Source organism: Ammospiza caudacuta, chromosome 3, assembly GCF_027887145.1.
Source record: "Ammospiza caudacuta isolate bAmmCau1 chromosome 3, bAmmCau1.pri, whole genome shotgun sequence".
Taxonomy (NCBI): domain Eukaryota; kingdom Metazoa; phylum Chordata; class Aves; order Passeriformes; family Passerellidae; genus Ammospiza; species Ammospiza caudacuta.
The window spans coordinates 17090914-17107423 of NC_080595.1; the positions used below are offsets into that span (position 1 = coordinate 17090914).

Below are 16510 nucleotides of genomic sequence, written 5' to 3' on the forward strand. Positions count from 1 at the left end.
GAGAATACATGGAGTCTTTCATTTGAAAACTGATGGATTATTTTCTTCATCAGCAACTAGTGCCTCTAATAGCAATAAGATCCTTACAACAGTATGACTTACATGAGCAAAGGAACAATGTACTGGGACTGCAGGTTTTAGAAACCCCAAACTATATAGTGATAGATTAAATTATCACAAAAAGGTATGCTTTGGACAAAATGCACCATGACACAACCAGAATGTTTCAGGTTAAAGTGTTTAACCTGAAAAAGATGGTACATACAGGTGCTCTGCCTGCACAGAGACTGGATGTGTCATTTGAGCAGCAACTCATTGAGAAAGACCTGGAAAAGGAAAATCTCCATTCAGATATTGAGGAAAAACACCCAGCAGCTGGGATAGTGAAGCATTGATACTGATAACCAAGGAAGGAGCGGAGTCTCATTTGTGAGACTACCACTAAATAGGCATCAGTGAGGAATGTCTAAGAAAGGTCTCTGAAGGCTCTGCTAACCCTCTGGTCCCCTATCACAGACCTTGTCAGACTTCTGAGTAAGCTTCCTTTGGAGTAAAGGCTGAGACAGAGAGTCATATGCAGAACAGGAATTTCTGTCTGTGAAAAAAGTCCCTGTTTAGGAATTTTTAGCTTGGCAGAGGTAACAGATGGAGTCACTCTGGGCTCAATCAACACTTATCTGAATGAGGTTAGCTGCAAAAGTGACCTGGAATCTTGTGCTTGAAAGAACACAAGAGGCTGCTTCAAGACACCATGAAGCAGCCTCTTATTGCTTCCCATATACCCCCACTTTTTTTCTATATGGGGAAGAGGGATTGTGACTCTGGTATGTATAAAAAACTATGGGTTTGCCTTGTCTTTTCCCAAATAAAGTCAAACAAGCTCTGCAGCAAGTAAAAGATGATTGTAGAAAGCATTTTGTGGTCAGTGCTCTATGTAATGCACAGGTCTAGTCCATTTGTGCCTATTTGACAGCTGACATCTTTGAGAGGCCCTCAGCATCAAAATCCAAATCCTGACCAAATTTCTTATGTCAGCAGAGGGCGCATCCTTGTTAACCAAGTGAGGGTCCTCCACCTTCCTGCCAGACTCCACATGCTTGCCCTCATGGAGCCAGTTTTGGAAGGCAGGGTGAAGTGAAAGCATTGATGCATTGAAAACCTGTCTCTGAAATCTTCTGGCACACGCCAGGCAGCAGCAGCACCATGCCCTGTGTGTTTTGGTAGAGCTCATGTATTTGCAGAGCAGGCCCCGTTTCTTGTGACTGAGCACTGAAGTGCTTATTTAACTTCCCAGGACTCTGTCATCAAGGCTGGCTGTATTTGAGATAATGAAGTGTTTTGTCAGGCTGTTGTCTGTGCTGTCAGAGACAGACTATAAATACACACGTACTTCTGCATTTCCCTATCTCTCACTCTGTAAGAGGAAATGGTCTTGCGATTAGCATTGAGAGGAACTTGTGAAATGACACAGTTGTACTGTAAAAACACCATCCCACAGACTTTGCTGCCAGAGGAACTTGACAGCCAGCACTGACAGAGCTGAGACCAGGATTGCCCAAGCCATGGAGCGAGAGCCAATGCGCATAAGGGAGGGCTACTTGGTTAAGAAGGTAAGTGGGGTAGTTTTGGATTGAGTGGAAGAGAAAACTAACTCTGAACAGGTTGGGAAGACGCAGGGAAACTTACTGTGGAATCTTGGCAAAGAGGCAACAGGAAATAGACACAACCTACACAGTTGCACTTAATTGGGTTAAACATCAAGGAAGAATAGTGAGATTAAAGAGGTCACATCACCTTGCCTCAAGACAGTGTGTAGGCCACAGGCACATCTAGTCTTAGGGAAGGTATTTGCCACTCCACAGCAACCCCTGCTTTGGAGTCTTTTGTAGTACAGCCCATAGGATAAAGCCTTTACTTTTATTTAAATCCACAGTGGCTTCCACTGGCAGAGCAACTACAAGGGGAAATAAATAGTGGTCAGAAAAATAACAATATTTAACTGCATAGTTGGATGGGTGAGGTTTGTGGCATGTTCCCCTTGAAACACAAACTGTAGTTATTTTAGCATCAATCAGACACTCCCTGGAAGCTCATATCTTCCTTGGGTATCACATGAAGAGTGCTTCATTGAACATAATTTGTGATTTATTGATGCAGGGCAGCATGTTTAATACCTGGAAGCCAATGTGGGTTGTGCTCTTAGAAGATGGAATTGAATTCTACAAGCGGAAGGCTGATAACAGTCCCAAAGGGATGATCCCACTAAAAGGAAGCTCTATTCACAGCCCATGCCAAGATTTTGGCAAAAGAATGGTACGTACTTTTTGCAAAAAGAATTGACAGTATACTTATATTTCTGGAAGTACTGAAGAGGCAAAAGGGTGATGGTTGCAAATTCCTGACACTCATCCTAGTGGAGATTCTTACTTGCCTTAGGAGGCCACAAGCAGGCTTGGAATTGTGCACTATTTGAATTCCGGACACTTCAAGAGGAATAATTCAGAAAGCACTTGGGGGTTGGTTGATTTGTTTTTATTAAACTTCTGAATCTCTTAGAGAGCAGAACTAAATTTTATTGGTATGAGGACGTTTTGCAGCTGAATAGCAACAACTCCTGTATGAAATGTAAATCTAAGTGCCACAGAAAAATGGTAGTGGGAAAGTATTTTGTGAGAAGGAGAAACATCTATTTTTTGTCAAGGAACAACTGTCTTGTTCAGACAGGAAGGAAATAAATGCTGTGACACACATATTTTGTTACAGGGTTCCTGAAAAATAGTTGGTAAAACAGGATTTCTCATATGAGCAAAGAATTGTATCATTAGTAATTTATTATTTTGTCTACTCAGTTTCATCAAATAGGCATGACATCCCCATGAATTCCTCTGACAAAGGGGTCCCCCAGAATCTGGAACATTATTCCACCACAGTTAAAAAAATATTACCGCAAGGATACCGGACTAAAGATAGAAGTCTCTGTGAGAGTTCTAGAAAAATATAAAGTGTGAGACTCAGCTGAGATGGTGAACTTTACTTTTTCACATGAGTAAAGTGAGGACGCTTAAACCTGTCCTTAGGTCTGGTAGTAAGTGGAATCAGGATCCCTTGTGTCATATTTGGACGTGCTGGCTTTGCTTTCTCCTTCTTTTTCCTTCTTTTCTTTCTTCTGCTTTCTTTCTTTCCTTTTTTTTTTTTTCCGGGGGGGGGGGGTGTTGGTGGTGTTGGTTTTTTTGTTGTTGTTGTTGCAGAACCCATATTTATATGAAAATAACCCACCCTGATCCTTACTTAGTCTTTTTAGACTTACATCTGTCAAGAGAAAGGGCCTGTTAACTTCCAAGCTGTCTTTAAGACAGTATAGAAAAAGGATGAGGCAGAGAACAAAGATTGCTGTTAATCCTGTGCTGATTATCTTATTAACAAGCCTCAGCACAACACTCCTTACTCTATACATGAGGTATGAAGGGTACTATGCAAGAGTATCACAGACCTAGATTATAATGGTAGAAATTGAGCTTTTCTCACAAACCATTCTTCTTCAAACAGTTTTGTGTTGGGTTTTGGCTTTTTCCTTTAACTTTCAGAAAGGCACTGCCATCAATATTGTTTCACAGTAGTTGCTTGAAAATGTCAGTAACATATTTACAATAAATGAAAAATAATTCACCAGCATATGTGCATTCAACAAAGCAGGCACAGAGTTCTGAAGTATCTGATGTCTGCTGAAGGCAGAGTGAGAGAGATCCTCACCTGCCCAAAGCCATCCTTTGGGATGCACCAGTCTTCAGGAGATGCATTGTATCTTTATGGAAGGGTGACAGTCTCTGAAGATCATTCCTTTGGCTGCACTGGGTTTTCTGTTATGCTTCATTTTACATTGGATGTTTACATAATGAGCTTTACATAATGTTTCATTTCAGTTACTGGGGCCTTTTCTGAGGGATAATAAAGACAAAGAGAGACCCAGGGGTTGAGGCACCCAAAATAGCTTTTCATAAATGAGATTTGCTGCAGGGTTTGCTGAAGTCAGTGGAAACAATCCAAATTACTTCAGCAGGCATTGGAGCAGATGCTTCATATTGAGATGATGAGATTGTTCTGCAAGTCCATAAACCAGTAGCCCTGGAGATGGATTTTCGCTTAAAATTTCAAATAGTCAAAAATTGAACATGTTTATTCATATGAGCAAAGCTATCACCAGGATTGTTCTTACAAGTACTGCCCAATATGATTATACCTAAGTTCCTACATGTATTCCCTGAAAACATAGTATCTTTATTTTTACATCTTGCATTTTACAGCTTTACAGTACTGCTGAATTCAATGTTTCTGCATTCTGTTCTGGCTTCTCACTAGTTACATGTCAAAGCATACAGTTATTCCTCTTATGGGAATTACTCTGGTTCTTAAGTTTATATGGCTAGAAATGAAAGTATATTTTTAGGACAGGAATTCTGTATGGTGAATAGTGGGATAATTCTCATTGGGTCAGTTTTAAGTATAGTGTCATCTTTCTGGGCCCAGTTTGGAACAGGGACTATTGGGCCACAAACAAACTTCCATATTTCTCTGGTTAAATTTTTAAATCAGCTTGTGTATCTGCACCAGGACTTCATTTGAAAGCTCAGAGCACATCACCAACATGCTTTGTTTACTACATCAATTGCAAATTGCAGGTGCTGAGGGGAAAAGAACCAATCTTGGATTTGTTAAGCACAGATAAAGGCTGTTCAGAAGGGGCTGCAACTGCATATTTTGAGATTATATTTCAAAATGCATTCACCACTGTCTGCTGTCCTTGATTTAAAGTTTGATCATTGTTTAATGTAACATAAATTTTGATATTCTTCAGCTTTTTCCATTTTCTCCATGGTTTTCTTGTGAACAGCATTATCCTGTTTGGTTGCTCATTGTTAGATTCATCTCTCCCAATTTAAATATGTAAAATGTTGGTATTTAGTTTAGTCTAACAGTCTAATTTTCTCAAAAACACAACCAGATGTACATCATCAGAGGGAGGCTTGGTCATATCTAGGACTGGAGAATCAACCTCTTTACCAATTTCAGAGGAAGCCTGGAAGTCCATATAACTTACTGGCCTAACTTTGTAAATGCTAAAAAGAAATGGCTTTGCCAGTCTTTTCTGTGTGCTGGAAGTAAAAACTCTTCTTAGCATTTCACACTAGGTTGCTTCTTAGCTCTTTGAGAAGGCTATTTTTTTCCTTTGGTAATAAATCTTATCAATGCTTTGGTATTTCATTCTATTAATCTGGGTTGTTAGCTTGACTGTTGAATATTGGGATTTGGATAGATCTGTCTGTTTGCTTTTGTCATACACTGTGCATTAATTTTTAGTATGTAAGTCTTTCCTGCATAACAGAAAAGGTGACTATTGCTGGAAATATGAACATTATCAGATAAGAAAAGGCTACTTTTCTGTCTGAGATGGACTTTGAGGACTTGTTGCTTTATAAGTTTGAAATGTATCTTCCATGAAATTCAGTTGGACTTCTGCACAATTTCAGGGTGTCAGATTTTTTCCTGTTGGCCATAGTTTGGAAAATGCTCATAAGGGATGTTCAGAAATGTATCATTTACAAACATGGGCTTCAGCAGACTCATTCAGAGTGCTGATTTCACTGATGTAAATTTGCTGCTCTTTGACAGTAGCCTTTGCTTTCCTTGCCCTAATCAAGTTGTGCTGCTGGCTTGTGGCTTAGCTTGGCATTTTTAGACACCTGCTGAGTCAGAATCTGTGATATTTATTATAATACAACTACAGAACAAATTAGTGTCACTCATGACACTAGAGGAAGTGGAAACATGATTAATTAGATCCTGATTTTCCATCCAGAAGATCACTGGATGGAAATGAGTTCAAACAGTGTGAACTTTGTTGGATGGTTTTGGGGTTTGTTTTTTTTTTGTTTTGGTTTGGGTTTTTTTCAGGTTATTGTTATTTTTTCTGTTTACAACTACCTCTAGATGATCTATTCTCATTTTTTGGGAAATACAGTCTTTCCATTGTTGTCTGGATAGGTGATCCTAAGGTGTAGCCAAGGGTTGGACATATCATCTCCCTACTAAGCCATTAAAGGTTTACTAGGCTGCAAATATACTCAGGTACTCTCTAGTGTATGACCTTTTCTCCCCTTGTGAGACAGTAGCTGAATATGATGTGAGGTATTTTTCCTTCTTCAGACTGCTCATGTGTTTCTAAACATTAAAAAAATTTACATCCATTGTAGACCTGCAGGGGCTGGGTGCTTCTGATGCCTTAGGATTTTATATTTCATCTTTTTCAAGTCCCAGTGTATAACTGTAAAACTCCATATAAAGTGTTATCTACTGCTTCACGTTTTGGTCAGACAAAATGATTCTCTAGGCCTGAAGCCCAAGGACGCCTCACTTCCAGGCCCTGAAAGTATAAATAAAAGTGAGTTGGGGGGAAGAAACTGGGGGTACATGACTTCATTACCTGAAGCTGTAATAGGAATATTAACTCCTGATATGTAAATGGACCAAACTTATATCTGTCTGAAAAACTCGTGACCATTGTCCATCTTGGGTGTAGCCCCTCAAAGGCTTCTGACTGCTCAAAGTGTACCTATTGAAGGCCTTCAATAAATACCCACTTTTATTCTCTTAATCTTGTCTAGCCTCTGTTCCAAGTAGCCACTCCAAGTAATCACTTCAGCCTTTCAGCTGTGTTGAATTTCTCAGCAAAAGTTAGAATCAGCAGCCGTACTGGTGCCACATGCTGTTGATTATTGAGTCAGAAACAACACAGTGCCACACTCCATGCATTCACAGAAGACTAAATCATTTTTTTAAGAAACCCATTCCTTTTATACTGTAGTTCACTACAGGTGGACCGAATTGGTCCTTTAATTAAAACACCGTCACCATCGGCTAATTAAGAAATCACTCTTCTGGTAAACATATCTCTATAACACATTCCACATATTCACAAGACCAGGTGCAGCAAGTTAAGATAAGAATTGCTTGTAATTCTTCTCTCTGAGCTCCTTACAGCCTTTCCCAGAACAATGCCTGGGAAAGTTATCTGTTTCTCTTTGTGACTGGATAACTGCCTCCACAGCAGACCTTGGATGTGCTGATGATATCAGCATCAGTGATGGTGAAGTAACAAAAGGATTCAGTTATGTGCAGTGCTTGTTCATGGTTTTCTTCAGAGTTTCTATCATTTTACTGTGTCTCTAAGACACTTTCTATAGTCCTTAGGCATAGGTATGCTGTATGCTGTGGCAGCTTAATTGTGCCCAACTGGCTACACAAAAGCAACTTTAAAAAAAACCTCCTGTAACTTATTATTCCAGTTTGTCTTCAAGCTTACTGTGGCCAAGCAGCAGGACCACTTTTTTCAAGCTGCCTACCTGGAGGAGAGAGATGCCTGGGTGCGGGATATCAAGAAAGCAATTCATCACATAGATGGAGGCCAAAGATTTGCCAGAAAATCCACAAGGAAGTCCATCAGATTGCCTGAAACAATCAATCTGAGGTTTGTTCTCATGGCTCTGCCCTCCCATTTACTTCCATCTGCAGTCAGTGTGTCAGACATGTAACCTTGGCCAGGAAGAACAATGAGCCTGTCTGTCCATGGATTCTCTCACGGCCCCTTCTGCATGACTAAAAACTTCAGTTTGTACAATGTGTCAGAAATGAGCTGGCAATCAGAACTGGAAAGATCTTTTTGAATATACTATCATTTACCAAAACATGCTTGTTTATCAAAGATTTTTTGCTGATAAAGAGATTCCTGGGCATAATGGAGTGCAAGAGGATGTGCCAGCCAAAGTGTGACTCTTCCAGGAGAAGCATTTTATACAATAAATCATTTGTTACAAAAAATATTTTAGACCTTTTGCTTGCTCTCTATCTTCTCTTCTTCTGATGTTAGCCTAGTTTTTGGATGGTGAGGGGACTGTGGTACCTGCCAAAGAACATGAAACTGGCAAAGGGAGAAGAGGAGATAAAGGGAAGCAATCTGTTAGTACTTTTCAAAATCAAGGATGACTTGTTTTCTGCCTCTGAGCTGTAAATACCAAGACAAAAATGAGCCTGAAGTGTTCTTATAAGACAGTAAAAACTGCACAGAGCCAAGATAATCTGAGAGCATGCAGGCTTTGGGACAGGTTTTCTGCTCAGCCCAGGACCTTGGGGTGAACACAGAGCACAGCAGTGAACCCTCCTGCTGAGTCTGTGGGGCCCTGTGAAGATCCCTCAGCAGTGGGTGTTCCTCTCTTCATGCTACAGTCACCACAAGTAGTTGCATTCTCAAAATAGGGGGATGTGGTGAGCCCTTTGTGCACTCTGCCCTCTGCTCCTACAGCTGTGAAGTAATGTAGTGAGACCTCTAGGCTTTTGCAACTTGAATTTTTCAGGAGATGCCAGAGATGAAACTAAGCCATATTACAGCTCTGCAGAGAGCTGAACATGATGACAATGATATTGTTGCACAAACTGGAAAAACCTTTTTATTTGCTAACAGTTTCTGTGGCTCTTTTCATGCACAGTGCTTTGTATCTCTCAATGAAAGATCCTGAAAAGGGAATAAAGGAGTTGAAGCTGGAAAAAGATAAAAGAGTGTTTAATCACTGCTTTACAGGTAAGGAGGGCCTGTTCCTCTATTCTATACAATAAAGGGAGCGCAGAGTGGAAAAACTAAAGAAGTGAAACAGCTCTAAACTCTGTAGAGCACATAGAAGTTTGATATTTTTCTTGACTAATCCAGGAGATGCTCAAAGATATATCTTGGAAAAGTGTTTGGTTATGGCCACAGTAAACAAAGGAGAAGGATGAAATTTTACTAGAGTTAGAAAGATTAAAGTAATCTTTTGAGTAGATTGTAGAGTGAAACACTTAAATACAGAAGAATTATTCCATTCTGGATTTTTCATTACCAAATGGTGTCCCATTGTAATTCCTGTTTCTCTCAAAATCAAATCTGTATTTGTGCTCAAAACACATAGATGTAGCACTTGAGGACATTGCTTATGGGGGGACATGCCAGTGTTGGGTTAATTGTTGGACTGATGATCTTGGAGGTATTTTCCAACCTTGGTGATTTCCAACAGCATTATGTTAGCAGCATAGCAGCCTGGATCCAGGCTTGGCTATCCTCTGTATATCCCCAGTCTCTGCCTTTGAGGCTTCCCAGCTCAGCCCTGTGTCCCCTTCCAGCTCTCTTCTCCATCAGAAATGGTGTTTGAGAGCTGTCCCAGCCCCTGCCATCAGCTGGAAAGGCTGTACCTTGCTGGGTGGCCAGGAACCTCCCTAGATTAACTCCCCATATTGTTGCTAAGAACATTTTTCAGGAAATTGATGAATACATGGAGTAGGCTTGTTTCCTGTGTACTTTTAGGCTTTTTCATGTCTCTCTTGGTTTGTGGCTGATATTTTGTTCCTTTGTAACCAGGCACCTGTGTGATTGACTGGCTGGTGTCCAGCAGCTCCATCCGAAATCGCAAAGAAGGTCTCCTGCTTGCCTCTTCCCTCTTGAGTGAAGGCTACCTACAGCCTGCTGGGGACACATCCAAGGCAGCTGCAGAGGGACTGTCAGACACCCCCTTCCTGGATCTCAGTGATGCCTACTATTACTTTGTGAGCATTGATTCTGTTTTTTTATTGTCTCACTTACTGATGCTCTGCTTTTCTCATGCTTCTTGTTGGGCTTCTTAAATCCTGGAGGAAAGATTGTACAGAAGTGGAGAAATCTGTCTTAATTGTCTTTTTCCTGTGATGCTCAGAATGAGTCTGCTCACGTTAATAGTTGTAACCAGGACAGCTTTTTTTTTTTTTTTCTGGCACCTTCTAAGTGTGAATTGAGTGCTGAGACTAAGTGTGGGAAATGAATTTGTAGAGAATTCTCAAAGCGTGATAGAAGGCTCACATAGTATGCAACTTTAGGCTGGGTTCTTTTTAACTTAGACTTTGTTCCTGTTTTTGTACTGGTGACCAGAATTTAACCATCTGTTTCCCTGTTGATTCAGTGGAAGAGAAGAGAGTAAATCATTCTCACAGGGCTTCAAAGAGTTGCAGAAGCTACAAACCCATTTTTGTGCAGATCCATCAAATCTGACTCAGTGTGAGCGTGCACACACACAGCTTGCCCATGAGCAAAGAAGTAAAAGTTTTTAATATCCCCCAGTAACCTGTTCTGGGTGTCATACCCAGCCTTCTCTATTTATTTTTTCATATTGTGTGGCCTGATTTGGAGAACTTGAAATATCACATCAAATACTGTTTGAAAGATATTTGGCTTATGGGCTTATGCTAACAAAAAAGTATGCCTTCTATAAAGTGAAAAAAAGTAAATTGGTATTACAATTCTGTTTATATTTACCACATGGAATCACTTCGCTTCAGCAGAATGACTCTCCCACTACTCATTTGTTTTCCTAAATATGTTTGTGCTAGGGAGACTTTACCTGCTAGCAGAGACACTCCTGGTAAAGGCAGCCTTGTGGCCTCCTGGGGTGCTTCTTGTAGCAGCCCATGTGTGACCTGCTTGCTTTTGGATTATTTTTAGATTGATTCAATGACAGCGTGGTGTGAGGAGGCCACAGAAAGTCAATGCCTTCACTTGGTATCTTAGAAGTGTGGTTCCACCTCACATTGAAATGTGTCCACGGTGACTTGGAGAGCTCCTCAACTTCACCGGGAGGCTCTTCCACTATTTAACAATAACCATAACAACAACAACAATAATAATAATATCTTCTTTGGGGTGGCAAAAAACAGCATGGAGGGAAGCAAAAAGATGCCATATTGGTACATGTACATAAGCATGCAGCAGCTGTGTAACTTCTGTAACATTTCTCTTGTGGTCTTGCAGCCAGACAGTGGATTTTTCTGTGAGGGATATTCCAGTGATGATGATGTGGTCCTAAAAGAAGAATTCAGAGGCACAATTGTCAAACAAGGATGTTTGCTGAAACAGGTCAGTGCTGCCCATGTTCCATCCTATCACTAGGATGATGTTCCATGGGTGCAAGATTACTCTTTTACACTTAAAAGCTTTACATAAGAGAGAAACTACCCTATGGCATCTCCACACTTGGCAGTTTTCTTCTCTGTCTCTCTTGCCTTTGCACAAGGAACACTTGCTGCAGCACAGCAGCAGGACTCTGGACAAATATTGCAAGGTTAATTGCTCTTACCACAAAATAAAACAGTTGATAGCTTTAATTAGGAAAGAGTCCTAACACAGAAGATGTAACAAGTCATTGGTACAATTCAGTTGCCAGTTTTCATGGACTTTTTCAGCATGCTTGAGCAAAGGAGTTGTTTCATTCACTAATATTTGATGTATAAGACAGAAGATAATGGGATACCTTCATTTCCTGCAAAACTTTAAGCAATACAGTGAATGTCGTGTTTCCAAGGCCATTGCAAGCAGATATCAGTGAACTGAAGGCAAAATCAGGATTCTTCAATGAATAAAATGGATCAGGTGGGAGGGACTTGCAACAATCCTCTGGTCCAACCGCCTGACTACTTCAGGGCTGACCAAGGGTTAAAGCACATTAAGGGTTTTGTTGTCCAAAAGCTTCTTACACATTGACAGACATGGTGAATTGATCAACACTCTAGGTAGCCTGTTGCAGTATTTGACCACCCTCTCTCTAAAGAAATGCTTCCTAATATTGAGTCTGAACCTGCACTGTTAAAATAGTCTTTGAGGGCCTAGGAACTTTTTGGTGGTGCTAACAAGTATTTCTCTTGTTTAAACAGTTTACTCCATGGAAGAAATTAGACCCACGCCTTGCTGCTCTTTTACTGTCATGTTTTTATCAACCTAGTTAGTAAGAGCTTCCATGCAAACAGGAGGTAATTGAGAAACTTGTATTTTGAAATGCCAGAGGAAGTGGTTCATGACAATCTTCCACCAGTGTTAGTCTGCACTTGGTCACCCTCAGTGAGTTGAGGGTCATTGCTTGGGAGGGTCCCTGCTTCTGCTGAAAATGCTTGCATACCCATCCTTTTCAGTCATGAAAATGGGCCATGAGGCACTTATGTCCATATCTCTGCCTGAGCTTCTCAGCCATGAGCCCTCCAGGGTGTTTAAGCCAGATAAGCATTTTTTTATTTTTATCTTTGCAGGGACAGGGACTTTCAGCTCATCCATGCCAATAATTCAAGGTACCTTCCTGCAAGGCACTTTGCAGCCATGTTTTCTAGCAAGTAGTTAAACCTAGTTCTTACAGAATTCACGTGAATGTCATAACTACCACACTGTGTGATATGTTTAGACAAATATCCCATGTTGAAGCTCCTATGTTTTGCACAAAACAAAACAAAAAAACCACCAGAAACAAAAAACCAAACAAAAAAACAAACAACCAAAAAAAAAGGAGAGAGATAAAGCAGTTTGATAGCCCAGTTCTAGTTTGATAGCCCAGTTCTTGTGCAGAAGATTAGAATGTAGAAAAGGCAGATTCAAGTCCTACTCCAGTGAGTATTTCCTGTCCACAATATTCAGTTTTTTTCCCTTTTGTATTTGCCTGTCCTCTCACGCATGGGTAAGATCTGCATGCAGGCCAAGCAGTTCTGTGACATTCCTGGTTTTGAATTTTCCTAGGGACATCGGAGGAAGAACTGGAAAGTGAGAAAGTTCGTTTTAAGAGATGATCCTGCATATCTTCACTATTATGATCCTGCTGGAGTAAGAGAGATTTGGTTCATTTCCCTGTTTGTTTTGAATTCAGTGCCCTGTAGAAGTAATTGAAAGGAGTATTTGCATGAGAATGTGACAGGGAAGATCAGGCAGGACAGTGGGACTGTTCTTTCATGGCCTAGCCATCCTCTGGAAAAGCAGAGTGAAGGATAGTTTCTGGGGCTGTAAAGTCAGGGTGGCAAGTGCCCCCCAGACCTGGGAATAAGTAACATCAATCTGTATTTCACCTCTTATTTGTGATTGATTAGAATTAATGCATACTCTCACTTGATCAAAACAAATTAGGTTCTAAGTGCAAATGAACACAGTGCAGTAATTTTGCAATTTATATTTGAGGTATTTGCCATGCTAGGCTGAGACATGGCATCCTATTTCTTGTATTTCTAATGGGCCCATTCCCACACTACATAATCTGTAGATCCTGAATTCTAAATCACAAGAGATTCCCTATTTATTTAGGGTATTTAACCACAGCACTAACCCTCCATGTCAACACCGACTGAAAATTTTCTGTTCTCTCAGGTGAGACATACTAAGTAATCAAATGGTTTTGTCTCCATTCTGGAAATGTAGCCATATGTTAACATGCTACTGGTTTCAGAAGCGTTGCATTTAATTTTGATTTCATGTTCTCCCCAGGGAGAAGAACCACTGGGAGCAATTCACTTGAGGGGCTGCGTGGTGACAGCAGTGGAAGATATGCCAGACAGTAAGGAACCATATTGAATGAGCTCTCTAATAAATTTTTGATACCAACCCCTCCTTTCAATCTGCCTAAAATCACAAGTGTTTTTTATTCCAAAGCAATCTATGTACAATAATTCAGCAATTCTAGTAACTGATCTCTCTCCTTCTGTCTGAATTACTGGGGAAGGGCACTGTGGTAAAAGTAGCAATAGGGAATCTTTTATATTGTCAGCACTTTGGGGAACGCTGATCAAAAGGATGACACAAACCTTGTGCTAGAAGAACTGGCCTTTAGGCAAATTAAGCTGAGTTTGATCACTTTAGTTAATGAATTTGGGATGGAAGCTTCATGTTAGAAATCGTTATGCCGAAAAATTGTTACTGTTCATCCTCTCTTCCTTCCTAAAGCTAGAAGTTGTGAGAACAGAAAAGGTGTTGGTGCAAGGACCAAGAAACATTAATTTCATGCATTCTCCTCTCCACATGAGAGGCTGGCTATCATATCCAGCAAGAGAGTTTGTCGGCATCTCAGAAAATAAACAGATATGACATAAACATCTTATTTTTGTAGCTGGCAAGGCATGGGACGGTTTGGGGAATAGGATCTGTCTGCAGGATTGCAGATCCTTCCATGATTTGAGACCAACAAACCTGTGACTCCTGAAAGTGAAATGCGCAGAATTCATGAGTGGTTTCACTGAGAGAGAGAGACTCATGTCTTGGACCCAATGTTTGTGAAGGCCTGATCAGGCTGAGCTGTAAAAAGAAAGGAGATCGCCTTAGAGTGTGTAAAGGAGGAAACATTGAAAGTACAAGACTTTATTCTCTCATACCTGACTTTCTTACTTTTTTCCTGTAGCCAAGAAGTATGATGCTGACAACGTCCTCTTTGAAATCATCACAGCAAATGAAATCCACTATTACTTGCAAGCAGCCTCATCCACAGAGCGTACAGAATGGATCAAAGCAATCCAGTCAGTTTCTAGGACTGGTAAATGAAGATGATCTTCCAACAAGACAGACAAATTAAATTAGTTATTTAAAGCAAAATTTGGCATTTCCCTAAGAGAAAGCAGTATCATCCCAAAGTGATTGTATATTGCAGTTGAGGACTGGGTGGAAGTTTCAATTTTATAGTGGGCACTAACAAACTAACATTTTTTCCACTTGTGTTATGGTAATATTTTACTAAATTATACCATAGAATATGCCATATTAGTGTGTTGCTTAGAGTAATCAGTTGACCTTGACAAGGTTGTACCTGTTACTGCAGCTGATATTGGGAATCTCACCATTAACACAGTCATGTCACTGACAGAGAGTACCTCAATTAATCACTCTCCTCAGCCTGTGATGTGTTTCAGGATTTTCACTGTCTTCTCCACACAAGTTTTACACTTTCTTCTTTACCAGATCTTGTTGCTGCTTGTTCACTTATACAAATAATACCATAGATATAAGGAAAAGAAGTCAACTCATTTGGAAACATGATCCACTCCTTTCCAATCTGTCAGCATTAAGGGAGGGAAGAATGCAGACAGCTATGGAAACACCATAGTATAACTCCTTGGAGTTATATATATGCTATGGAACCAAGTGTAACTCCATGACAGCAATATGAGGAAAAGTCTCTTCCCACAGTATTTCAAACACAAAGGAATCTCACTCCAAACTCTATATCACCCAATTTTAAACCTTGCCAAATTTCTTCACAAGAATCTGTCCTGGGACCATTGTTTCCTTTTATTTATGTCTACAAAGCAGATGGTGGGTTGTTAGGTACAGCACTCTATTTGAATTAAGAATCTTGCAGGAGAAGGGCAAGGATGCATGGGTTGGTTATTTGAACTATTGATTGAAGTGGTTTTGATTAGGTTTTCCTTTTTTAACCTCCAGTACCATACTCAGTCCTTGATTCTGTGCCTTAGAAATATAAGAGAAACCCTGTGCTTGTAACTGAAATAAATATTTTTATTTGATAATCAGTTCGCCTGATTAATCCTTGCATTTTTGTCTGACTCTATATCAAACAAATTTCTAAGTCTTAAAATCTAAGGAGGAGTTGAAAATCAAGTTAATGTCACACTGTGCATGTAGGCTGTTCCTGGTACAGACTGATGTTTGAGTGCAGGAGACTTCAAAATCTTTAAAACTCTGTTCATAGATCTAATGAGGTACCTTATACTTAAGAATTCTTATTGGGATCTCTCCCATCTAAAAATAAATGCAGACCTAAAGCTTCTCTCCAGTTGTGCTTAATTATACCTGTAGCTGAGCTAATGGAGCCCTGTTGCCTTGCATTTCTTATCCCAAAGAAAACACAGCCTTGAGGAGCAGCAGGCTGAGACACTGCATCATCATGTCCACTTCAGTTGGCCAGCAGAAATCAGTTTCTGGCAGGCATTTCCTGTCTCCCATGCAAGCTATCGGGATCGTTGAAGTCTGATGTGTCATTTTGAGGAAGGAAGACTAATGGTAAAAAGACCCACTTTTTGCTCAGCCTGCTTTCTTGATAATTGCTGCTTGTTGCTGCTTTTTTTGCTTTCAGAGCTCACTAACCCAAAAATACCCAAGGGCACAGGAAAAGAGACAAAAACACCCCGCACAACCACATAACAGAAACTTGTCCAGCTTACCAAAGGAGAGATGTGGCTGCCAAAATTTAATAAAACTAAAATGTTTTATCAGTCCATGACCTTAAAATTTTAACTTGTGCTCAGTCCAAGTTATGGCTGTCCACTATAAATAGTTTTTTCTCAGGCAGAGGATGATAGTCAGTGTATTTATGGAAGAGCTCTTATATTTGTACCATCCTATATTGATGGGGTCTGTGATCTCATAGCTAGTGCTTCAGAAGACACATTTCAAGGGTTTGTAGGTGCCTCTGCTTCTTGGCAGCAGTGAGAAGATCTTGTCCAAGGGAATTCAGAATTAAAAAGCAGATACATGTCAATCAGAAATGATAAGGCCAACTCAGTAACTCAGAAGGCATGGAAGAGGCACAGATCATGAATACAGGCACAAAGAAGAGAGAGACATCTTTGTGCAAGGAACTACCAACAAAAGGGAGGAAACAGAAGAGCAGACCTACTTGTGTCATGCTTCCTCTAACTTTCACCCTCT

The 16510-nt window shown here is 40.3% G+C and overlaps 1 protein-coding gene across 1 annotated transcript; it reads left to right on the forward strand.

The window, feature by feature from the left end:
* Window positions 1–1517: 1517 nt before the first annotated feature.
* Window positions 1518–15372, forward strand: PLEK (pleckstrin). Its single transcript, XM_058801996.1, has 9 exons — window positions 1518–1610; window positions 2158–2313; window positions 7341–7522; window positions 8538–8629; window positions 9440–9624; window positions 10859–10963; window positions 12605–12688; window positions 13340–13409; window positions 14247–15372. The coding sequence occupies exons 1-9, from the start codon at window positions 1563–1565 to the stop codon at window positions 14384–14386; spliced, it is 1062 nt and encodes a 353-aa protein (XP_058657979.1). The 5' UTR covers window positions 1518–1562; the 3' UTR covers window positions 14387–15372.
* The last annotated feature ends 1138 nt before the right edge of the window (window positions 15373–16510 follow it).

What these genes read in the sequence shown, in the direction of transcription:
- PLEK (XM_058801996.1), top strand. Translation starts at nt 1,563, where the DNA reads ATGGAGCGAGAGCCAATGCGCATAAGGGAGGGCTACTTGGTTAAGAAG. An exon ending in CCTGAAACAATCAATCTGAG is followed by an intron (nt 7,523 to 8,537) that starts GTTTGTTCTCAT and finishes TTTCATGCACAG; the next exon opens with TGCTTTGTATCTCTCAATGA. An exon ending in AGTGGAAGATATGCCAGACA is followed by an intron (nt 13,410 to 14,246) that starts GTAAGGAACCAT and finishes TTTTTCCTGTAG; the next exon opens with CCAAGAAGTATGATGCTGAC.